Genomic DNA, 23,976 nt, shown 5'->3' on the forward strand with positions numbered 1-23,976 from the left:
TGCAGGTTAAAAACATTCTTTTATTGTGCCTGTGACAGGCTCAGCTCACCGCAGAGCCCCTCTGGGGAAAAGGCCTCAGACCCTCCAGCCTGACACCCCCGCCCGTCCTGGCCCGGGGGAGACAGTATTTATCACCCCCAGTGGAGAAGCACATGGGCCAGTGGGAATGCATCTATCTGCATCCTCCATCCAAGTAAGGGACAGGCAGTGGGGGGAGGGGAGGTTGCAGCCAAGAGCCCCCCAACCACAGCCAGGCCCTGAGCTCAGACCGCCCCGTTAGGTCTCTAGCACGGACCAGCTGGGCGCCCATTCAAAGGCTGGGGGGTCGCTACGGTCAGACCGAGGGGGAGGGAGCCTGTCAGCCAAGTGCTCCAGGCCAGAGGAGGGGGAGCTCACAGCCCAGCCGCAGCACCCCTCCCCATTCCCCCAGCGGGAGCAGAGCTGGGGAGGGGCGGTGGGGCCTGATCCCCCCCCACCCAGGGCAGGGGCTCAGCCTGGGAGCGTGCATGCTACAGCTGGCCAGGGGAGAAGCTGCGAACAGCCCTGCCCCCATATTAATGCCCAATAGGGGGCACCCGCAGAAAGGTGGGGCCCGGCGTTCCCAGCTCCCTGCTGCTGCCCCACCCTGTGGGGGCTGCCCCCAGCACAGCAGGCCCAGCCCCAAGTAGCCTGCCCCCGGGGGAAAAGGGCAAATCGGTGCCTGCAGGGGGCTGGGTGAAAGGCATTGTGGGAAGAGGGGTGAGGCGACGGGTGAAAGGCATTGTGGGAAAGGGGGCCAGACTTCTCTGGCTTTTGAACCACTTCTCTTTTTGGTAAGAGCTCCAGGCCAGCATGGCGGGCGCCTGAAGGGCAGTACCACGATTTGCTGGGAGCCCGCATGCTAGCGGCAAGGGGGGAAATGCTGTCCCCCAGCCCTCCCCCCGCCACTGTCTTTGCTGCTGCCCCCACCGGGGTATCAAAAAATAAACATTTCTCCAATTAATTACAGTCCTGCGGGGGAGGAGTGTGCGGGCGGCGCACGACTGCATGGGGAGCAGCTTGCCCCCGCCCCGGTGCGCGGCCAGCGGTGTCTCGGCGCAGCAGTGGTGCAGAGGCGGCAGGATTCTGCACCCCCGTCCTGGTGCACGGCTCTGGGTCTTTGCAAGGTGGGCAAGGAGCCTCTCCAGTGCCCTTCCCCAGCACGCGGCCTGAGGGGAGGGTCTCCGGCTCTGCCCCCGGCACACCGCTGTGGAGAGACCCTGCTGCTCAGGGTCCCCGTGTCCCGGCCCAGGGCTCAGGGGCGCAGCGCAGCAGGGGCTCGTTAAAGCTTGAGCTCGTTGGCCACCTTGGAGGCAATGTTCTTGAAGGCCATGGAGGTGCCCGTTATCCGTTTGAAGCGCACGCCGTTGAGCGACAGCCGCGGCAGCTTGCACACCTCCATCTCCCACTGCACGAAGGAGTCGTGCCCGGGCGCCCCGTGCATGCACAGCAGCATGTACTTCTCCTGCAGCTCGCACTGGCAGCTGTTGGCGTCCAGCACCTTGCGGATCTCCTTCATCATCTCGTTGGGCTCCATGGAGCTCGTCGTCTTCATGCTCCAGGTGAAGCGCAGCGAGCGAGGCTTGGCCTCCCGGTTCTCGTCCCGCTCCTTGTCCCCACCCACCATATGAGGCCTGCAAGGGGGAGACAGCATCAGTGCAGCGGGGGTGCCCCACCCCCGGGCTGCCCAGCACCCAACCTGTCAGCTGGAGGAGACAGAGGCAGCGTTACAGACAGATAGACGGAGTAAGGGCTGAGAGAGGGTGCACTCCAGCCAAGGGTCCCAAGGGAGCCCCCAGCCAGCCAGGACCCTAGAAAAGAGGGAGCCCCAAGCCAGGGTCCCCCCACTGAGAGCCAGACAGGCAAAGTAAAGCTGAGCTGCACCCCCCTGATCCCATGGCTGGGGGGCCCTAGGGAGCAGGGAGGCGGCTCTGTTCTCACCTGAGGGTCTCCACTCGGTCTTTGCTCTCTGGCTCATGCGGGTTCCTCAAAAAACAGAGCGGGAGAGTTTAGTTTGGAGGAGTCTGGGGAGCGAGAACGCTGATGGCCCCATCCTGGGGGCATCCCTCAATTGCAAGGGAGCAGTGTCAGCCGGAGCACTGGCACACAACAGCTCCCTGCAGGCCCTGTTCCAGCAGCCTCGCGCTTGGCAAGGAGGAGCAGTGCATGCTGGGAAGGGTTCTGTGGAGGGGGGCTTGCGGGGGTCCTGCTGCACCGGGAGGGCGCCCCACACCAGGGCACACAGGAGCTCCCAAAGGCAAGGGAGGCCGGAGCAGGAGGCACTCGGCTGCTGTGAGCCACACCAGGGAGAACGCCGCATGCCCACTGCCTCCTCTCCCCCCAGGGAGGAAAGGAGCTAGGGCCATGCTGGGGGTGAGTGCGCTGCAGGGCAGAAGGGGCATCACCCAGCTGCCACCTGGCATGAGACCAGGAAACCACCAGGCAGCGCTCACCCCTGCACTGCAGGGATCGGGCCAGTTGGATGGACCAGGGATCTTCCCACAGCCCTGCCCAGTGAGTTCTGGACCTGAGCCCAGGAGGAGTCCTGCCACCAGCCACGATAGCCCATTAGAGCCGCTCACCCCCAGAGCCAGGGTCCATTCAGAAGCAATCTGGGGGTGGGGGCAGGAGCAGGCTTGGCACCCCCCCCCACTATGACGAGCAGAAGTGGCTCAGAGCCAGACACCTCCAACCCCCCATCCTCTGTCTCCCCAGATCTGCTTGGAGGAGCGCTAATAGAGGCTCTTCTCCATGGCCTCTCGGGGTGCCCGTCACATGCTGCTGCTGATCCCTGTCCTGAGCCCCTCTGCTGCACAGCCCCTGGGCCAAGGGCACAACCGCCCAGTAGCAGAGGAAAGGGCAGGCTCCAGGGACCCCCCATCTGCCATCCAACTCCCCCCAAAATGCAGGAAGCTGCACCCCGGAGCCCTGACCTACATCAAGCCCCAGCTCAGATAAGGCAGCCCCAGCCCAGCCCCAGCCCCCCACTAGGGGCACCACTGCTGCTCTGCGATTAACCGCTGCCCCACCCGCCAGCCCTCGCTTCCCTTGGGGGCCCCCAGCCCACGCAGCCTCACGCCCACTCTCATGAGGACATCACAGCCCAGCGCCTGGCACTCAGGGCCAAGGGACGGGTGCCCCTGCAGGGCCAGAGCAGCCACCTAACCCCTGCATCAGCCCTCTCCTGCTGGAGCCCTGCTGCCCAGCTCCTCGTGGGAGGATCCCCAAGGACGCAGTCCAACCTGGAGCACAAACTGCGCCAGGCCCTGACCCCAGCTCTGATGGCTAGTGAGGAAATGGCACAGAAGTGAGGACAGAGGCAAACACAACGTAAACCCTGGGCAAGTCCCAACCCTCCCACCCGCGCCCTGCGCAGCCCATAAGGTCCAGCCGCTCAGCACAGCCTGTGCTGCCCAGCTGGCTCCCTTTGCTGGGGCAGTTACGGGTGCACAGCCATGCAGGGAGCCATGCAGCACGGCGCAGCCACCTCCTCCCACACACTCCCAGGGCCAAGAGCAGCTACGCTCCAAGGCTCTGCCCGTCCCATCCCCGCGCCCAGGCCTGTCCCTGCCCCGGTTCCATCCCCCCACGGCCCAGGCCTGCCCCTGCCCCGGTTTCATCCCCCCACCGCCCAGGCCTGCCCCTGCCCCGGTTTCATCCCCCCACCGCCCAGGCCTGCCCCTGCCCCGGTTCCATCCCCCCACGGCCCAGGCCTGCCCCTGCCCCGGTTCCATCCCCCCACCGCCCAGGCCTGCCCGTGCCCCGGTTCCATCCCCCCACCGCCCAGGCCTGCCCGTGCCCCGGTTCCATCCCCCCACCGCCCAGGCCTGCCCGTGCCCCGGTTCCATCCCCCCACGGCCCAGGCCTGCCCCTGCCCCGGTTCCATCCCCCCACCGCCCAGGCCTGCCCGTGCCCCGGTTCCATCCCCCCACCGCCCAGGCCTGCCCGTGCCCCGGTTCCATCCCCCCACGGCCCAGGCCTGCCCCTGCCCAGGCCTGCCCCTGCCCCGGTTCCATCCCCCCACGGCCCAGGCCTGCCCCTGCCCCGGTTCCATCCCCCCACTGCCCAGGCCTGCCCCTGCCCCGGTTCCATCCCCCCACCGCCCAGGCCTGCCCGTGCCCCGGTTCCATCCCCCCACGGCCCATCCCCCCACGGCCCAGGCCTGCCCCTGCCCCGGTTCCATCCCCCCACGGCCCAGGCCTGCCCCTGCCCCGGTTCCATCCCCCCACCGCCCAGGCCTGCCCCTGCCCCGGTTCCATCCCCCCACCGCCCAGGCCGGCTTGTGCCCCGGTTCCATCCCCCCACCACCCAGGCCTGCCCGTGCCCCCGTTCCATCCTGTTCCATCCCCCTGCCACCTAGGGCTACCTGTGCCACTCCCTGTCCCCCCCTGCACCCGAGCCTGCCTATGCCCTTCTGTCTCATCCCTCTGCCGCTGTGGCCTGCTTTCACCCCTTTGTCCTGTCCCATCTCCCCTGCTTCCCAGCCTGCCTGTGCCCCTCCTTCCCAACCCCTCCACTGCCAACGCCTGCCTGTGCCCCTCCGTCCTGACACCCCCACTGTCCCAGCCCTGCTTGCACTCTTCCACCCAACTCAGCCTCCCCACTGCTCCAGCCCTGCCCCCAATCCTGACCCACAGCCCCTTGCTATTTCAACCCTGCCAGGAGTCCTCACTTCCAGCCCCCTCTGCTCTGCCCACCAGCCTGATGCTGCCCTCTGGGGAACAGGGAGACCTATTCTCTTCTATTTTCTCATGGAAGCAAGCACAGCCACTGCTCCACCTGCTAGGACGAGCGACCACTTTGAGGCCCCTTGAACGTGTGTGTGTGTGTGTGGGAGGGGACCTTGGGGACTCATTTCTTAGCAGTGCCAGGGTGGGGGCCCCACTCCTTGCTCTCCTGACAAGTGACGAGTGCTGACAGCCAAGGCCACAGGCGGGAGGCCAGGCTGGGGAAGGGTCCGGCCGTGTCTGCCAGCCACTGTACGGGGGGACCCTGCCACTGCCAACCCTGCAGACCTGAGACTGGAGCATTGGGGAGGATCTGAGGCTCCAAGAGCAGCCAAGCATCCATCAGAGCAGCCCCCAGAGCAGATCCCCAGCGGGTTAGCAGCCATGGCGAGCACCCACAAAGCCCCACTCCTAGTGCCACATGCACGGGGAGAGGGTTAGTCTGGGGGCAGGCCCAGCTAGAGATCAGAGCCCCAGCACTGCTCACCAGGGAGAGGCAGGGCCCCCTTAAAGGGACAGTGCACTCTCAGGCCCTGTGCCGTGCCATGCCACCCTGCCACCTGTGCTAGGCTATGGCTGGGATGGCAGAGACCCTTCCCCCAGCCCCACGGATGCAGGGGATTGGAAGATTCAAAGTCAGGTGCAGGGCCACATGCCCAAAGTGGTGCCGCCTCCTGAGCCGACTGCCCTCAGGAGAGGGGATTCTAGCCAGCTCACTTGGCTCGAGGGGGGTGATGCCAGGCAGAGAGCCAGTAAGGCCACTGTCCCTTTAAGCTGCTGCCGGGTGGGAGGGGATTAGTACAGGAGGGACAGGACAATCCGAAGAGACGCCTACCTTCTGGCAAACCTGAAAGACACATTTCTACAAAGACACAAACAGAGAAGAGAAGGGAGAACGTTGGGTATGTCGCTGTGAGACCCAGGCCCCAGGGAGGGGAGAGCTGTGGGGATGTGAAGGTGCCATGCCACAGGGGCAGGGCAGCTCCACCCCTACACATCTACCCATGGCACCAGGCTCTCAGCCCCAACCCTCCAGAGCTGGGACTAGAACCCAGGTGCTCTGCCCCCCCAATCCAATGGCTCTTCCCCACCTCCACCTGGGAACAGAAGCAAGCAGCCAGTGCTGGGTGGAGTGTGGCTTAGTGCCTATGAGGAAGGACGGGGAGTGTTGGTTCTGGGGATTCCTGATGCCTCGGCCAGGCTCCTGGAAGCAGCCAGTGAATGGGGTTCCCCAGGAGGAATCAGGGCAGAGGCTTGGCCTGAGGACAGGCCTGCCCGGTTGTAAAGCTCAGAGCACTTGCCCAAACTGCCCCCTGAAATCAGCCCCATTTTACTGGGGGAAATCGGCCACTCGGACATAGCAGCAGAGTCCCTCAGTGTCACTGGACGCAGAGCTGGGAATAGAACCCGAGAGTCCTGGCTCCCAGTCCCCCCCTCCGCCCAACTCTATCCACCTAGACACCACCCTTCCCTTCCTGAGCTGGGAACAGAACCAGCGTCCTGGCCCCCAGCCTCCTCCCTCTGCTCTAACCCATGAGACCATACCGACTGCAAGCATTTCACAAGGCCCCACAGCTCTGCCCGTGCCCCAGAACCCAAGCAGCAGCCCTCATCATCCCAGAACCCCATTCCCAAACACAGCTCTGCATTGCCCCTGCCATGGGCACACGGTGGTTCTGCAATACAGGACTTTACAACCCATGCTGAGGACAGGCTAAGCCAGATCAGGATTGCACAACACAGACAGCCGCAGACGATAGCACAGAGGGGCAGTGAGCCAGCTGGGAGCCCCGGGGTTGCCAACCCTTGTGCCTGGCACAGCACAATACACAGCTTGCTTTGAGGTGCCTTTGCCAGAGACACACAGGGGGCTCTGTGCTGCTCCCTGGCCTGGGGACGTAGGGATTCTAGAAGCAGGCAAACTACCAGAAGCAATACCCCTCCCCCCAAACACAGACATACAGACACACACACCCCAGGCTCACCTGCGCACAAACTTGGAGGTGAACTTGCTGAAGATGCTGCCGGAGGCGCCCCGGCGCCCCTGGCTGTTCCCAGAGGGTGAAGCAGGCGGCATGTTGTAGGGGAGGTTCTGCTGGTCCCGGACCTGCCGGAGCTGCCCGGCGTGGAACGTGCTGCGGCTGGAGACACCCCGTGGGAAGTTGGTACGTTCTGCGATGGCACTGCTGATGTTGTGGGCAGAGGGTGAAGCCACCGGGACCCTCTGGGGTGCAGTGCTATGGTGGGGGTAGAGATCCAGTCAGGGGGCAGTGCTGGGAGACATGCCCTCCCCCCAGCCTCTAGGGGGCATGGACTGTCAGCATCCACTCACTTCCTGACACAGGTGCCATCTGCTGCCAATCCAGACACTGGGCATCTGCTCCCTGAGGACCAGATGGATCCAAGACACTGCTGGTGGGGCAACCTGGAGCCAGATTTGAGCTGGTGCCCCCTGAAGAGGAATGGGCCTGTACCTCATTCCCCATCCACCTAAGCAAGCCAGTTCCCCCAACCCAGGGCCAGATCAGAGCTGGGGCTCCATGGCAGGGAATGACCCATTCCCTGGACTCCCTCCTCCCCTGTGGCTGGCCTGTGCCAGCTGGTTCACGCTCACAGGGCTCTGGAATCTGAGCCTGGGAGTCCACACTGCAGTTCTACAGCCCCACAGCCCGAGCCAGCTGGCACGGGCCAAATGCGGGTGTTTCACTGCAGCGTGGACATACCTTAGTGTCATTAAGTGCAGCAAACACAGGCAGCTCTGAAAGCCATGTCAGTCCAGGATCCTGACCACAAGGCACAAACCCGCCGCCGCCCCCGCCCCCCGCTGCGCAGCGCCTTTGTGCCCGGGGGTTGGGCACTCTCACATGCAGGAGGGGAGGTATCGAGGCGGCCAGTGGTCCCAGGGCCTCCAGCACTTGCTGCATAAAGCCTCAGGGGACCGTCACCTGACAACCTTGTGCTGTGCATCTAGTTATCTCCAGCAGCTGACCCTAAAGGCTCCCCTTGTGGCTTGAGCCCACAGATCAGCTGGGGCACACAGCTAGTGTGGGGGGGCCGTAGGGAGTGGCTAGCAGGGTCTATGGGAAGGGAATGTTAAACTCCAGACCTGCACAGGCTTGTCAGCTCTGGCCTAGGGAATGTGGGATTAGCCATTTCCTCCCTGAGTGACTGGGCAGGTCTCTGGGCAGCACTGGCTGAGGGATCAGCTGCCCTTGCTCACCTGGTGCCACCCACCATGGACAAAGATGGGGGTTTCCCCCTCTGTTGGGCCAGCCTGCTCACTTGGGGTGGGTGCACAGGAAGTGGTGGGGAGCAGACACTAGGGACACCCTGCCTGCCTACTTGCCTGGGTCTCTGGGCCTCACAGTTATTTTCAGTGGGGGGCAGCATGGGCTTGTTGGGGTGCACGGAGGCAGACATGGATTTCTGGTGCTGGCGTGGGCGCGCGGAGCCCACGGCGGCGGAAGCGGAAGCCGTGGAAGCCCTGGACCCCGGAGTGGTTAAACTAGGAAACAAAAGCAGGGGAGAAGCACAGATTTAAAGGGACGGGAAGGGAGGGAGGGGGATGTGAGGCTGTATCCAGAGGTGCACCTGCTCTCAGGGGCTATAGTGCTCTCCCACCCACCCTCCCCACAATGCTGGCGCATGAGGGGGGGCTGGGTTGCTCTTTGGGACCCAGTTCTAGCACTGCAGTGGGGCCAATCAGCATCAGCTGCCTTCTGCCTACTAGCCACCAGTCTGAGCGCCAAACTGAACTGGCTCTGCCATCTGGGAATGACTCTTGCTGTGTGCACCCGAAAAGGAAAGCCCCTCCCTATGGCTCGAGTGGAGCCAGCGCCCCCGAAAGGGGAAAGGCACCAGATCCCATTCCCTGCCCCGGGGCAGGACTGGAGCCCATACCCCTTTTGAAGAGAAAGGCCTCAATTGCTCAGTCCTCTAGCCCTGCTCTGCCTTCCTCCACCACCCCTAGAGATTGGGGGTGGGAGCACCCCTATTTGGAATCCCACTACTTTTCAGGAAGCCCTAACCCCTCTGAGGAAGGGAAAGCTGCACCCCCCTCCCTGTGCTGCCTGAGAGATACAGCCCCATGCTGGCAGAGACAGGTCAGGGAGCAAGATATACAATATACAGCCCAGTATATGTGTATATGGGGAGGGAGGACACACACTCAGGTGCAGAATGGGCAAGGGGCGGGTGCTGATGAAGGTGAGATGGGCAGAGGTGGGCATAGAGCCCCTCCCCCAACTGGGGCCCTGCAGCAGTGGAGGATGCTGAATGCACAATGAAAGGGAGTGGAGATGGAGCAGCAGCAATGGGAAGGGATGGGGGGGTCCTGCTCCAGAATGGGAACCTTGTGCTGCTCCTCAGTCTGAGCTCAGTGTGGTCTAGAAGCAGCGGGGCACCCAGAGCCCAGTCACTGGGGGTAGGGAAGGGGACAGAGCAGGATGGGTAGAGCCCAGTCACCTGGCATTGGGCGGGAAGGGGTAACGCGGGATCGCAGGACCCAGTCCCTGGGCACTGTGGGGCGGAGGGTAGAGTGGGACGCACAGAGTCGAGCCAGCAGGCATGAGGGGGGAGAGGGAAGCTAGGCGCAAGGACGGGAGGAGGGACCCAGGTGCAGGGCCCAACTGCTGTGGGAGTGGGCAGGGTGCTGGGGTGGGACTTCTCCAGTTGAAGGCGCAGAAGACACACGGTGAGCACCAGAACTTGGGGTGTGGGCCTGGCACGGCCCCATGGCTTACCTGTCCTCCCTAGCTACTACCTCTGCCCAGCTCACAACATGAGCAAGCAGCTGGCCCCAGGGAGCAGCAAGTCAGCTCCCGAGGGCACTGGAAGGGGAGGACCCATGCCAGGGCCCCTGCTGCCCAGGAAGGAAGCTATCTCCACTCCTCAGCCTGGGATGCAGTGCGCTCCTGGAAGTGGGGCAACTCCGAGAGAAGACCGCGGTAGTGCCAAGCCCCAGTGTGGCACAGGTGGGAGCACAGACTCCCATGTGACATTACAGGGCTCCCAGGGGTGGGGTGGCCCCCAGGAGTGCCCAGGATTCCCTACCTGTCCTTGCCATTCTGTATGGAGTTCTGGCCCAGGCTGGCCCGCTCCAGCATGGGGGAATTCCGGCTCCGGTTGGTGCTGGTGGAGAGGACGCTGTTCTGTTGGGGGGGGGGGGGGACAGAGAGTGAACGGGGGGGCGTGGCACCTGCTGCCCCTCCACTCGTTCCAGGCCCACCCCAAGGCAGAGGTGAAGTGACTCAGCTCCACAGAGCAAGTCTCCAATCGAGTCAGGAACAGAACCAAGCAGCCTGGCTCCCCGCCACCCGGCTCTCACCCACTAGGCCCCTCTCCCGCCCCAGAGCCAGGCCCACCACCCAGGAGCCCTGACCGTGGATGGGGTGGGCGTGCTCTTCTTCCTCTCGAGCCCGGTCAGTGGGCTGGCAGGCACTTTGACGGTGCTGCTGGCCTTGCGCCCAGCCTCGCGCTCCTCCTCGGGGCGCTTGTTCTCCGCGTTGTTGCTCTGGGTCTTCTTAGAGTAAGAAGTGGAGGTGGGGATGGCAGGGACTGCAATGACAGCGACCGGCCTGCAGGCTGAGCATGGGCAGAACCAGCCCAACCTCCACCCCGAGCTGCTGCCATCCGGCCAGCCAGAAGCCACGAGTCCCCTATTTCCTCACTACTACCCAGGCTGGCCAGGAACCAGCCCACCTCAGTACTGCCCCCATCACCCAGCAGACAGGGGCTGCAAGCTCTGCTCCAGTGCCTGGCCGGGAACCACTCGCCCCACTAGGCTGGAGACCACAAGCGCCACTTGGCTCTGGCTCTCCCCCATCAGCACATGTGCTGGGTTAGCTGCCCGGGACACCCCCATGCCAGGAGACTGGAGCAGCCTGGCGTTCCTGTTTGCTGATGGACTCCAGCCCCCGCTGAAAGAGGGCTGTACTGTCACACAGCCCTAGGATCTAGGCGTGGGGGAGGAGGCTGGGGAGACTGCAGACCCCGGGGGAGTGGTACCCCAGAGGGGAAACCCACTGCCAGCCAAGGCTGAGAGCAGGGCCCCCTTCTCTAGCCCTTCCCACTAGCAGAGCTCACAGCACCCTCTGCAATGTTCAGCCAGCTGCCCTGGCTCACAATGTGAGTTCACAGCAGAGCTGGGAAAGAACCCAGGTCACCTGATTCCCAGCCTCCTTTGCTGTAACCAACTGAAACATCGCCTTGAGCGAAGCAGCCATCAGCTTTGCTGTTTGTCCCGGCTCTACTCAGCTCCAGGGTGGCCAGAGAGGCACTGTCCAGGGGCACTCACCCTGGTCGCTGAAGCGCCGCTGCTTGGGGTTGGCTGAGACGCTGCGCTGTACCTTGTGCGAGGGGGAGGGGGCGCTGCTATTGGCCAGCTCAGCCTGGGGCCTGGGCTTCAGCGTGATGTTGTCATTGTCCAGCTGGAGAAAGAGGAGACAGGCCAGGGTTTCCAGAGAGCTCCAGGGAACCAGCAGGGAGCTGGACAGGGGAGGTGCTGCAGCAGCCTTGCCTGCCAAAAGCCTGGATTGGCTACAAGTTGTCACCATTGAGGTGGCCAGTTCCAGGGGCTCAACCCAGTAGCTGCCCAGAAAGATCATCCTTGAATCACAAGGCAATGAGAAAACAGCTCCCTACCGGAGTCCAGCCTTGGGGTCAAGAGGAAGGGCTGGAGGAGAAGGGCTGGTGGGGCAGCACTACTGGAGCCCACCTCCCCACAGCACCCACCTCTGAGTTCTTGTACCCCAGCAGCAGGTAAGTGGCCATGACCTCGTTATACTTCTGCCCGACCAACGACTCCTGGATCTCCTCCCGCGTGTACCCCATGGAGACCATCAGCTCTGTGAAAACAAACATGCTGTGGTGAGGAGTCCCCCAGGCACAGCCCCACACCCTGCCTGGTCCGGGGGGACCACCGCTGGGCATGGAGGGAGAGGGCTGCCCTGGCACCAAGACAGCTTGCAGCCCTAGTCCAACTGTGCACAGCATGGGGGATCTGGCTATGTGGGTCCCCACTGAATGCCTCATCCGGGAGGCTTGCCCAGGTGATAGGCAGCTGGGCAGGGTGCAGGCCCAGGTGTTTGGCCTGGCTTGCTCTAGCCCCCAGCCGGCACTGAGTGGCTCAGTTCTCTCCAAGGCAAGCTCAAAGCACACGCTGGCACCAACTGCCCCCGAGCATCAGGTACCGGGGGTGATGACGACACTGGGCATGGGGGAAATGGGCACGGCAGTTTGATTCAGTGGGGAACAGCTTCTGTGCCGGGACTGGGCCTGAACCCAGGCACCCTGGCTCTCGGCCCCCACTCCTCTAACACTCAAGTCCCGCTCCCCTCCCAGCGTGGGCAATGGAACGCAGGCAACTGAGTCTCAGCCCCCCCGGTCACGAGACCTCACTGCCTCTGCAGCAGAGCTCCCTGGACCCTCAGTGATCTCCTTCCCCATGGTGGCACGGGGAGGTGTACGCAGGCCAGGGCGAGGCAGGCCTGGCCACCCACAGCAGGCAGGCTGGGCACCGGTCTGTCTGCCTCTCCACAGCCAGTTCAGGGGTTGCAGCCACCATGCCCAGGAGCGCTGGCACCGTACCTGTCCGTCGGGGGTCCTTGTAGTCAGGCTGGGGCTCCATGTAAGGCTTCAGCTCATCGTCCTCGTGCCCCACGTTCATCCAACGGTCTTTCATGATTTGCTGCAGTGAAGAGGAGGAATCAGCATTGGGATGGGCAGCAGGCACCCAGGAAGCCCCACTGCAGTCTTTGAAGGAGCCCCTCCCCACAAGAGTGTTCAGCACCCAATGGGCCCGGGACTGAGAGGGATTCGGGCCTTCCTTGGGAGCATCAAGGCATCCCAGGCCAGAGGAGCTAATGGGTCTGACTGCAGGGTGGGGAAGGAAGGGACACTGGACTACACAGGCCCATGGGTGTATCTGAGCCACAGTAGGGAGGGTAGGTAGATCTACTGAGCTGGCTTGGCCCAGGGGGAGGAGAAGAGGACTAGTCGACAGGCACTTCCGCATTCCTCCTTTGAAATGTATAAGAGCCCCAGTGGGGTTCTGTGTGGCGTTTCCACATGGAAATGCTGCGCAGAACCCAGGATCAGCAGGGGAGTCCTCAGTTGATCCCAGGTTGCAAGGAAATGCCACACACAGCTAGGGGGTCCCCAGCTGACCCCAGAATCCAGACGGCACTGCTGCTCTGAAGAGCCGCACCCTGGGCTCCATGTGGTGCTGCCGCTTTGAAATATCTCCTCTTCCCTCCCCCACCCTTTGCTGCCTCAGACAGTTGATTAGTCCTAACATCCTTAGTGGGGATAAGGTCTGGCAGCTGGAGCCGCTCTTCTGGGACCAGCGTGCTAGGCCCTGCCTTCCTCTCCACGACAGCTCCCCACAGAGGGGGCCCCACAACACCAAGGGTGCACAACCACCCCCAGCTCCAGTGCCAAGCCAGAGCCCATCCCTTGGCTGCCACCGCTGGGCCTGTGCTTGGTCTGGGAACAGTCCCGCTAGCCCAATGGGAATAGCCAGTGGGGCACAGGAGACTTGGCTGGGATGGGCTAGCAGGACCTCCTACCCCTCAATCACCTCTAAAGTGCCTCTTTTGCTAGGGTTGAGAATGAGGAATTTCTTCAGCAGGTTCTCACAGTCCGTGGACATGTAGAAGGGGATCCGGTACTTGCCCCGCAAGACCCGCTCCCGCAGTTCCTGGGGGGAAAGAGGGGTTAGCTGGGGAGATGGTCAGGAAGGTGGGTGCATGGACTCATATGTGCTCATACTTGAAGACCTCACACAAACCCCAACTCTATAATGCAAGGGAAGATGTGGGATTCAATTATCCTCATTAGGCAGATGGGGAAACTGAGGCATGAGGCACATCCAACCCCCATCAACAATTTACCAGGATCAGACAAGGCAGGAAACCAAGAACAGACCCCAAGACTCCCAGCCCTTACCACCAGACCCCAGGACTCCCAGCTCCCTGTTCTACCCGCTCCCTGGCTCCCACCCCCAACTGCGCTATGCTCAGCACATGTGCAGGTCAGGAGAACAGGTGCCAGAGCCCTGCCCTGTGCCCCACAGGGGAATCTCTGGTAGCAGAGGCGGGGGTGCCATGCCCACTCACCTTGAGGTTCTGCCCGTCGAAGGGCAACGAGCCACTGACCAGGGTGTAGAGGATGACGCCCAGACTCCAAACATCCACCTCGGGGCCGTCGTACTTTTTGCCCTGGAAGAGCTCAGGCGCAGCATAGGGAGGGCTCCCACAGAACGTGTCCAGCTTGTTCCCGAACGTGAACTCATTGCTGAAGCCGAAGTCTGCGATTTTAATGTTCATGTCGGCATCGAGCAGCAGATTCTCAGCCTGCAGGGTACGAGCAATACGGTAGGGGTATCGCCACTGCCTGGGCATTCCTCACAGGGCAGGGAGAGAGGGCAGCCTATGGGTCTGGGGCAGCGCTGGCAAAGTTCTGTATGTGGGGAGCCCAGGGCTGAGCCAGTAGGGGCTGTGGGTCAGGATGGAGGTGCGTTGCCAAAACTGAGTGCGAGTGTGGGGGACAGGGGTCAATCTAGTGGGAGTGTCAACTTGAGGGGCAGGGAGAGGAGCTGGACAAGCCCCTGCAGCTAGAGGGTGAGTCTTACCTTCAAGTCTCTATGTACAATGAACTTCTGGTGACAGTACTGCACAGCAGACACTATCTGGAAAGGAAGAGATGATGAAGATGTAGGGGGATGGGGGGTTTCGTGATTAGAGCTGCCCATGCAGGGGAAGGGGGCGCAATCACAACTCAGTCTACCTATGTGTCCCTCAACCTCACTGTACAGCCCAAAAGGACAGCTGAACCCTGCCCCCCGCCCCATGGTATATTGACCACACTGGCACAGGCTGAGAGGCGAGTGTGCCCTCTACACAGACGCCATCATTTCCTGCAGCAGCCCACAGTGTCACAAGGCTAAACTTGGCTTTGGCCAGACTCTCTCCTCTGCAGCCTTAGGCTTAGCTGGGATGGTGGGCTCCAAGTCTCAGATGGCCTTCAGTCCAGACGCTGGTGTGCTAACACCCACACAATAGCCAGCACCCCTACACCAGGCATCAGGGACCCGCATATTCCAGGACCAGCACTAACCTGTCGAAATTTTGCCCTGGCTTCTTTCTCTTTCATTCTTCCATGGGCTACTAAGTAGTCAAACACCTCACCTGCGGTGGGCGACAGAGACATGATCATATGAGAAGGGTGTGGTCCAGAGCCCCGCAGAACCCGTCTGCTCTAGCAAAGGGCAGGAGGATGGTAGGGGGCATTCCCCAGCTGGGCAGGCACCTACCTCCGCTGGCGTACTCCATGACGAGGTACAGAGTCTTCTCCGTCTCTATGACTTCAAATAATTTAACTGCAAGACACAAAGCAGGGGAAGTGGGTGCCCCGCAGTGCTGGCCTGAGCTGGGAACACAGCGGGCCAGCTGTGGTGTCAGACTGGTCATGACAGGAGGATCTCAAGGCCAAACCTGGGGCAGGCACCAACCCACCGACATCACTTGGAGTTGTGCCCACTTGGGCATCCAGTGCTGGCATTGGATCAGCACTGGGAGCTCCTCAGCTGCCCAGAACCACACAACTGCAAACGGCATGAAATTCAGCTCACCGGGGCTTGTGGAGGTACATGGCTCTCCAGACCTGAGAGTGGAAGCTGGCTGGGGGATTTCACCCTCCCCTGCCAGAGCCTGCATTCCCCACTGGGGTGGGCAGGAATTTGCCCCTGGGCATCCCAGCCATCGATTTCCCAGCACATGAGCATGGGATGGGGACAAGCTGGGTGCACAGTCTCACCTATGTTGGGATGATTCAAAACCTTCATTATTCGCACTTCCCGGAAGAGCTGGAATAAAGCAGAGAGGAGAGCACACAATTGGGGTTAAACAGCAAGGGGGGACCCCAGCAGCACGAGGCCAGTGTACCCCAAAGGCCAAGACCCCTACTATAGAACCAGGACCCTTGAAACCAGCCCAGATAACCACCAGGGCCAGAGGCTTGTCTGCCTGGCAATAGCTGAGGATCTCACAGCACTGGCATAGGAGGTAAAATGACTTGCCCAAGGCCACAAAGGCTGAGTAGAGTCTGGAATCTAGGAGTCCGAGAGGAAACGAGCTTGAAAATGGGAAGTGGAGAGACAATGCCCATCTAACAAGGCTGTTGAGTAGGGTGTGTGTGTGTGTAATATGTGTGTGTGTGCATGCATGCACAACACAGCAATCCCTTGAAGTGGGTGTCAGGTCAGAATCCCCCCCAGAGTACAGAGCTTGTTACTGAAATCCATTGATTAACAAAGCAATCTGCTTGTGTGTAACCAGACCGGGTAATTAGGCACTGAGACCGATCCTCCTGTCACCTGCAACGGGAGAGTAACGAAGGCACCGAACACAATTATGTTAATTATCCCTAGCATGCCTCTAGCACTGCTCATCCACAGAGCTCAAAGCGCTTTACAAAGATGGGTGTATCACTATCCCTATTTTACAGATGGGGAAACCGAGGCACAAGTCACTGCAGAGGTGGGACTAGAACCCAGAAGTTCTGAGTTGCAGGTTAGTGCTGTGGCCATCTTGCCTCAAAGTGAGCATGATGCAGGAGGGTCTCAGTTGCTTTCTTTGGAGGGGAAGGGTTCACGTTACCTCCTGCCACGCAGAGCACAGGTACACTAACTCTCTCACTTTCAGCTGGCTGGTCACGGCCAAGCCTCTGCACTGTGTCTCCCCCGCGCAAAGATAAAGAGAGAACCAAGCACAACCAATTAACCAGCAGGGGATGGAGCTTGGCCTGTGTCTCAGGAGATGCCACTTCATGCAGCACCCTCTGCCACGGCAGAGCCCAGAGCAGCCCCCAGGGCAGTGCTGGTGTGCAGTGCCTCAGCTGCCAGCATAGGATTTTAGGGCAGGAACTCCTGTGGTGGGAAGCGCTGTACAGGGCAGACAGGGTGGGTGGTGCCCTGCACAGCTTTGGCTGCTTTCAGCATGTGAACACTGGTCGAGCATGGATCCCCCTTCTCCCTGAGTGTCTGGCTCTATGCAAGTGTCAAGCCAGCCTGAGCTGCTGCTGCATGTACCATGAAGGGCCCAAAGAGAAGTGGAGTGGGCAATGCTCTGGGGGCAGAGAGGGAGCAGATGTGGGTCTGAGAGCCACACAGCAGGTATCGCTTGGACAGAAGGGGTTGGAGTTGTCCCCTTGCTTTGTACAGCCCCCAGGGGCAGCACTGCTATATTGGAGTTTGCTGATGTCTACCCATGTCCTGCCCCAGGCGGGTGTGGCCACAGAGGAAGCACAGGGAGCCCATGGCACAGGTCCCAAGCGGAGGCCAGGATGCCAGACCCCAGGGGTGCTGCAACGTGCCTGGACATCTGTTAGGTCTCGGAAAGGGGCAATGCTCTGGATGCTGCCAGCCTATGAGTATGATTGGCCGCGTGCATGCCTGGCAGGCCAGCGGGAATGGTTGGGATGTAGGGCTACATGTCCTCTTCCACACACAGCTTCCCACCACCTCACCCCAACTCTGCCTTGGGCTGATATCCCTTCTACTCTGAGCTATCCCCTCAAAGCTCTGCCTGGGGGCTGAGCCCTCATCCACACACTGGCCCCAGCACTGTTCTCCCAGCTGTCTGTTGTAATGATACCAAGGGATCTGACTAACACTTGCCTCGTTACCAAGGCAACGAGGCACAGACACAACCCAGAGCTTTCTCTGTTCCTTCCCTTCATGTCTTAGCTTGCAGGGACGCCCACTCGGCATCTTCCATGGCCCCTGCTTGCTCAGCCTCCGGGTGTGTGGGGAAGGAAGGAGATTGTGAGCTGAGCTAATTTGAGGTCAGTCTCTGGATTCTCAGGCCCTTGCTCAGCTTCTGGTGGGACAGGACTGGGTGGATGCAACCCACTTGAAACCCATGGGAAAGCAGGTACCCCACCCCCCCAGCTACGAACCCTTCCAAATAGGGGAGCTGCCTCCCAGCATATGGCATGTGCTCCTACATGGTGAAGGAGGACACTGCACCAATGCCTTCAACATCAATAAGGCCGTGCCTCAGTTTCCACACTGTAAGTGTGTGTGTGTGTGTGTGGCGGGAGGAGGGGGGGGTTACTTACCTGCCACGAAAACCCAGAGGCCTTCAGGATCCCAGGCTGAGTATTACCATGCTCGCTGGCACAAACTTGGCAGTATTTACCCAGGCTGCAGTGGGCAGGCACCTTGGAGCCTGGGCACAAAGTGAGGCTCCATCCCCGGCCCTGTTTTCCACATCCCGGTTTCCCTTTGGGGATTGGCAGGAACATGACAAAGTGGTTTTCAGGAGACCCCTTCCTCCCTCTGCTGGCAGCACAACCACATCCCATCCCACCCCACCCCCCTCCCTGCATCCCAAAACCACAGCAATTAAATGGTCTGTGGGCTCCCTAATGACCATACATGGGAGAGAGCTATAAATACTTCCCCAGCCAACATCTGGAGACTGAGCCAAACTGAGAACTGGCAGCCAGATGTTCAGACGCCGCGGCTGCTTGCACAGAGCCACTCGTCCTGGCTGCCGGGGCTAGTGCTAGCTCCTAGCTGGATGCCCTTGGATTCACCTAATCCACAAATACTCCAAGTGGAGCTGTCTACTTGGGTTCCTGCCCAGCCAGGATGCACTGACATGTGTATTCTCCCTTACCCTGAGGAATCCGCTATAGATTTTCACACAGTCCACTGAGCTGAGAAAAACAATGCTCCCAGAGATCTGCACTCACTCTGGCTTAGCCTGGGTTCTGGGTGATCTAGAACATGCTGCTCCCTCTCCCCACGCGCCTGTGCTTGCTCCGGGCTAGCCCCAGACACTAGGAATCTAGAACTCCCTGCTCCTCAGACATCTATGCTCACTTCCCGCTAATCTGGGCTACAGATGAGCCAGTGCTCACTAGAGACCTTAGTCACCCTCTGGGCCGACAAGCCTCTTTGCAAGCAGCAAGCTGCTTTGCAGGCATTATTTGCCAGCCTCCTGCTCTAGGCAGGGGGCTCTACTGATACTCTCCAGCCAAAAGCTTTTCCTCTAGCAACCGCCTATTATCCCCACCTCCATCTGCGGCTACAGTACAGCCAAGGACTTGCAGAGAGCTTGGGCCAAACAAACAGCAGGGGGTCAGCTCTGCCTTCCACTCATGCCACAGACATGCCCCTGCCAGCCACTTCAGACTCTACAGCAGAGGTGGCCAAACTTACTGACCTTCTGAGCCAAATTCGATCATTTTCAGGTGTATGAGAGCTGCAAGATACTCACAACTTGCCACTGCTTCCTCCCCACGTGGCACGCCTACAAGGGCGTGGGGCCTGCCTGCTGGGGTGCGCACCTGGCTAAAGCCCTTCTCTGTGCAGGGCTGAAGTCTCTTGCCTCACTACCCAGCTCCCTCCCTCAGTCTAGTAGGTGGAGAATGGGGGGCAGAGTGGAAGGCTTTAGGAGTCACACTTTCACGGCAAAAGAGCCACAGTTTGGCCATGCCTGCTCGAAGTGGATCCAGTGGTGCAAACCTCATTGGGGCTAGTAGGTGGGGACATCCCTTCTGTGCTGGCCCACGAGCCTCGACAGAGCCTTCCAGCGGGACAAGGCATGTCACTCTTCAGAGCACCAGAGAAAAGCAGCCGGGGGCTCCAAAGCCTGCACATGCCTCCATACTGCCCACTGTGCCAAGGTTTCCTTCCCCTCTGCTCAGGACGTTCCTGTAAGACACTGCTCAGCACGCAGCTGCTCCCCAGGGTCAGGCATGAGGCCTTGTGCTTAGACCGTAACTCCTCTGGGGCAGGGACTGTGTCATGCATCTGTCTGGGGCGGCGGGGCTCTGATCTGCCAGAGGTCCCTACAGGACACCATGGTAAACAATAAGGCAGAGAGCACTGTGCCAGTGAGAAGACCCCAGGAAAGAGAGCTCCTGCATCTTCTCCAGCCTCAGCCCGGCCCCAAGATGACTGAGGCTGGGCCCAGCACACCAAACTGCCTTGTGACTTGGAAGCTCACTGGGCAGGTAGGGGTTAAACGCAGCCTTGGTGCCCATGCAGAAGCTCCAGGGCTGAGCTCACCCTCACCCACTAGACGCCCCCTCCTAGGATGTGCCCAAAGAGGAGCCCGGAGCCTACAAGCTGGAGAGGCTGAGTCTGTAGGCGGCACAGCTCCATGCTGGTTGCCAGGGATGCTATGGTTGCTATGGCTGGCTGTATGGGGGAGGGGGCAATTCCTCTGCAGAACGCTCTGGTTTCCTGGGGGAAGGCACCGCATGCTTGTGCCCTGAGCTGGAGAATCCAGGGATCAGTGGTCGCAGGGAGAGGAGCTGGCAGGATCACCTCCCCACAGCTGACCTGGAGCATTATGGGGCCAGATCACATGGGCCACAGGCCCCATCTCACATGGCAGGAGGCTTGGGGGCATCTGGAAAGCTGAGCACATGTCTCCCAGCTCCCCTTATTCAAGCTTGGCTGTGGAGAAGCCCCAGCAGTGCCTAGGGCTGGGATTCCTCTGGTAACAGCGCCCATCTGGCAAGGGCCCGGCCCATGGCAGGGGATCGGAAGAACCACCAGAGGTGGTGCTGGGAAGTGGTATGAAGACTTGGGGAAGCTATGGGAGACCTGCATCTTGGTGGGGAGAAACATACAAAGGGTACTGGGGGCCACTGAGGCAACAGGGTGGCTGCAGCAGACAACATCCTGCCATGGGGGGAATGAGATACAAGAGGCCTTGTGGTCCAGGCCCCCGTGCCTGTCCCTCCCTGGTGCTCACAGGCCCTGCAAGCTACAGTGGCTGCAAGCTCAGCCGCTCTGCTCAGGCTTTTGACAAGGTTGTGTCAGCAGCTGCCGAGCCAAGCAGGGCTGCTAGTGCCAGGCTCAGAGTCAAACGGGACACGAAGTACTCTGGGCACAGTGTGCTGCACCTCCTGCTCGGCCTTCTGGTGACCCATGCAGGCGGCGGAGCGGCAACAGCCTCTGCCATTTGGAGCCTGCCTCCTGAGGGACTGGGGGTTATCTGCAGAGCAGCTAGAGGAGCAGTCATGGCCAGAGCAGGCCGAAGGGATCAGCTGGTGAGGGCTCTCTGCTCTGGCCACTCGCTGGGCCGATCAAGCTTCCCACAAGCCAAGAGGAGGGGCACAGAGCCAGCTCTCAGGGCAGGCCACTCTGCCTGTGGGCATTCAGCACCCCTCACCCTGCCATTCTAAGGAGTCTGTTAATGACGGGTCATCCCCTGGAACCATGGCAAGGCTGACTGACCTCCAGGCCCCCACAGGGCAGAGCACAGGGCACCCCATTGGTTAGCACTGACCCCATGGCGCACAGCTCTGTTGTGTCACTCAGCCAGTTCGTCACAAAGGTACGCAACACGTAGCCTCCCCCATTGTGTGAGGCAGAGCAGGGGAGAGAACCTAGGATCCCTGGCTCTCGAGTCCAATGGTTAGCACAGAGGCACAAGTCTTGGCAGTTATGCAAAACCCTTGCAACTTGCTTTTGCTACCCCTGGGCCCCCATGCAGGCATGTGGCTGGGCAGGGCAAGGAGCACAGCAGGTGAGACTGTTGACTTTGAAGGGGAATGCTTGGTTGAAGGCAGGCTTGGAGCACCTCCTGCTGGCAAGGTGCTTTGCCCACTGTCAGAACGCCAGAGGCCCTTACCTTCTGCAGGCTTGATGAGTTGAGCTGCGTCTTGTCAATGATTTTCACAGCCACCTGGATGGGGAAAAGGAGCTCAGTTCTCTTGCCCAAAGAGTTGGACATGCTGGAGCAGAACATGCCCAAGGGAGAATCCTGGGATGGAAGCCCTGACAACCCTCAGGCTGGCTGATTGCTGCTGCCTCTACCACCCCAATTCATGACAACAGAGCTCTACTCCACCGAGTGCCTCGAAGGGATGACAGCAGGGCAGTGGGAAATTTACAGCCTTGGGAAAATGCAGATTGCAGGGCAGAGAGTGCATCAGACAGACTACGGGGGATGTTCTCCACCCTGGCTTGAAGACTGGGACCAAAGGGGTACGAGCCTCGACGGGAGCAGCAACTCAGTGTCACACCGATACATGTGGCAGGTTCCTAGAGCCAGGCAGGGAACCTGCAGTGAGTGTGCAACTTGGATTCTTTTGCAAGAGCCATCTCAAGAGCCCAGAGCTGCTGGCTAATATCAGAGAGATGGCAAAGAGATCACAAGGCAGCAGGTTCAAAGAGCAGAAAGTGGCAGAACGCTCCAAAGAGGCCAGTGAGCTAGGCTGGGATTAGCTGGCTTGGCCCAGTAACCCACAACACAGAGACGGCACTCTATGGGGAAGGTACTTCCACCTTCCCTCTCATCCTGCTGCCTCTCTCTGCCAGACAGACCCTTGCTGCTCCATCTGTCACTAGTGCCCAGGCTTTGTCCACAAACACGCCCTAGCTTGCACTGATCTCCTGCATGGATCCTTTGACCCATTTAGACATGGCCAAAGCTAAATCAACCAAAGACAACCTGGTGCATACATAGGCCCCAGGCAGACATCCCCCGGACCAGGAAAGGCAAGATGCAGAAGAGTTCCACATAGCCCATATCACCCTTGGTCACGATGCTAATCTGGAGCCCACCAATCCTTGGCAGCGGACGGATGTAGCTCAAACACTTCCTCATGGAGACTAGGCCCTATGGCTGCAAGTGCCTATGAGCCAGCCTGCATGAGCCAATGGCTACGGCAGCCCAATGCAAGCCAGCGTGTCAGAAAAATACAGGTCTCCCAAAGGGAGCTACAGCTCCTTGAGTCCAACTGAACTGTTATCCAGGAAAGGAACAGCCAGCTGCCACTTCACCCAACCAGGATCCCTTGGGTAAATGCAATCCTCTTTTCCCTCCAGTGCCTCCGTCAGCAACAGAAGGCCAGCAAGCCTGCCCCCATGCTTCATCCTCCCTTCACTGCCTCCTCTCCCATCACTCTCAGAGCCACCAGACAACAGCTGAGCCCCAGTGTAGCTGTAGAAACCCTGCTGGCTTAGCACCACAGCCTGCACCCCTGCCAGGCCCCTTTAACGCTTCCCAGAGGCCAGAGTTCAGTGGAAACCCTGAAAGAGCTGGAGGGCCAACAGGCTAAGCCAGGGCTGGATGGGAGCAACAGCTGTCTGAAGGGTGTTATGGAAAAGGGGGCGCTGTCATATGATGGGCTGGACGTGAGTGGGATGAAACAGTCCAAAGAGAAGGCTAAGGCCTGCTAGGGGTCAGATCTGTTGGGCCATAGAACTGGCTGCCAGGGGAAGTGGCAGGAGCCCTGTGGGTCAGGACACTTAGACAAGGCACTGGGGAGGGGATGACCCTGCGCGGACTCCCAGGGATGGATGTGGCTCACAAAGTGGATCCCAGCTAGGTCTCACATCACTGACCTGGGTCAATCCCACCTCTGTGTGTGCTGCAGTAGGGCAGAGGGAGAGCACCTCAGAGCCAGGAGTTGCCACCAACACTCTCTGGGTATGTCTACACTACCCCGCTAGTTCGAACTAGCGGGGTAATGTATGCATACCGCACTTGCTAATGAAGCCCGGGATTTGAATTTCCCGGGCTTCATTAGCATAAGCGGGGAGCCGCCATTTTTAAATCCCCGCTGCTTCGAACCCCGTGTAGCGCGGCTACACGGGGCTCGAACTAGGTAGTTCGGACTAGGGTCCTATTCCGAACTACCGTTACTCCTCGTGAAACGAGGTGTACCGGTAGTTCGGAATAGGCACCCTAGTCCGAACTACCTAGTTCGAGCCCCGTGTAGCCGCGCTACACGGGGTTCGAAGCAGCGGGGATTTAAAAATGGCGGCTCCCCGCTTATGCTAATGAAGCCCGGGAAATTCAAATCCCGGGCTTCATTAGCAAGTGCGGTATGCATACATTACCCTCCTAGTTCGAACTAGGAGGGTAGTGTAGACATACCCTCTCAGATCTATGCCTTCCTGGCTTCCCAGCTCGGGCCGATTAACCAGGAGGAGAAAACCCTCCTCTTCCAGCAACCCCCCCAAAAGCTATTTTGCCCCCAGACATCCCCACTGGAAGCCCCTTACTTCCCCTCATACAGACCCTCCTCTGCTAGCTGGCGTGGGCGGGTAAGTTAAGTGAGCACCAAACCCAGAGCTCTGAGCTGCAGCATAGGCAGGGGCAGGCTGCAAAAGCAGATGCCCTCCCAGCCGGTGTCAGTGACAAAGCCACAAGAGCTGTTGGGAAAGAGGCCCTGGCTTCAGGCTGCAGATAACCAGCTT

General features: G+C 60.4%; 1 protein-coding gene across 12 annotated transcripts in view; it reads right to left on the reverse strand.

The window, feature by feature from the left end:
- MARK2 (microtubule affinity regulating kinase 2) overlaps window positions 1-23,976 on the reverse strand; it is a 117,699-nt gene continuing 93,723 nt past the window's right edge. For 7 of the 12 annotated variants that reach the window (XM_075939096.1, XM_006125056.3, XM_075939099.1 and 4 more), the window contains exons 3-19: window positions 21,401-21,454; window positions 15,561-15,609; window positions 15,058-15,123; window positions 14,862-14,932; window positions 14,377-14,433; window positions 13,862-14,098; window positions 13,324-13,443; window positions 12,333-12,432; window positions 11,478-11,590; window positions 11,041-11,173; window positions 10,126-10,301; window positions 9,798-9,895; window positions 8,092-8,250; window positions 6,731-6,982; window positions 5,581-5,607; window positions 1,960-2,004; window positions 1-1,652 (exon numbers count right to left, since the gene is read on the reverse strand). In XM_075939096.1, the coding sequence (XP_075795211.1) occupies window positions 1,301-1,652; window positions 1,960-2,004; window positions 5,581-5,607; window positions 6,731-6,982; window positions 8,092-8,250; window positions 9,798-9,895; window positions 10,126-10,301; window positions 11,041-11,173; window positions 11,478-11,590; window positions 12,333-12,432; window positions 13,324-13,443; window positions 13,862-14,098; window positions 14,377-14,433; window positions 14,862-14,932; window positions 15,058-15,123; window positions 15,561-15,609; window positions 21,401-21,454 (2,109 nt within the window). In that variant the 3' untranslated portion in view covers window positions 1-1,300. Of the gene's footprint in view, window positions 1,725-1,959; window positions 2,005-5,580; window positions 5,608-6,730; window positions 6,983-8,091; window positions 8,251-9,797; window positions 9,896-10,125; window positions 10,302-11,040; window positions 11,174-11,477; window positions 11,591-12,332; window positions 12,433-13,323; window positions 13,444-13,861; window positions 14,099-14,376; window positions 14,434-14,861; window positions 14,933-15,057; window positions 15,124-15,560; window positions 15,610-21,400; window positions 21,455-23,976 lie in introns of all 12 variants that reach the window. The other 5 variants (XM_006125064.4, XM_075939097.1, XM_075939095.1 and 2 more) reach the window with 5 other exon arrangements.

This window comes from Pelodiscus sinensis, chromosome 11 (assembly GCF_049634645.1).
Source record: "Pelodiscus sinensis isolate JC-2024 chromosome 11, ASM4963464v1, whole genome shotgun sequence".
NCBI classification, from domain to species: domain Eukaryota; kingdom Metazoa; phylum Chordata; order Testudines; family Trionychidae; genus Pelodiscus; species Pelodiscus sinensis.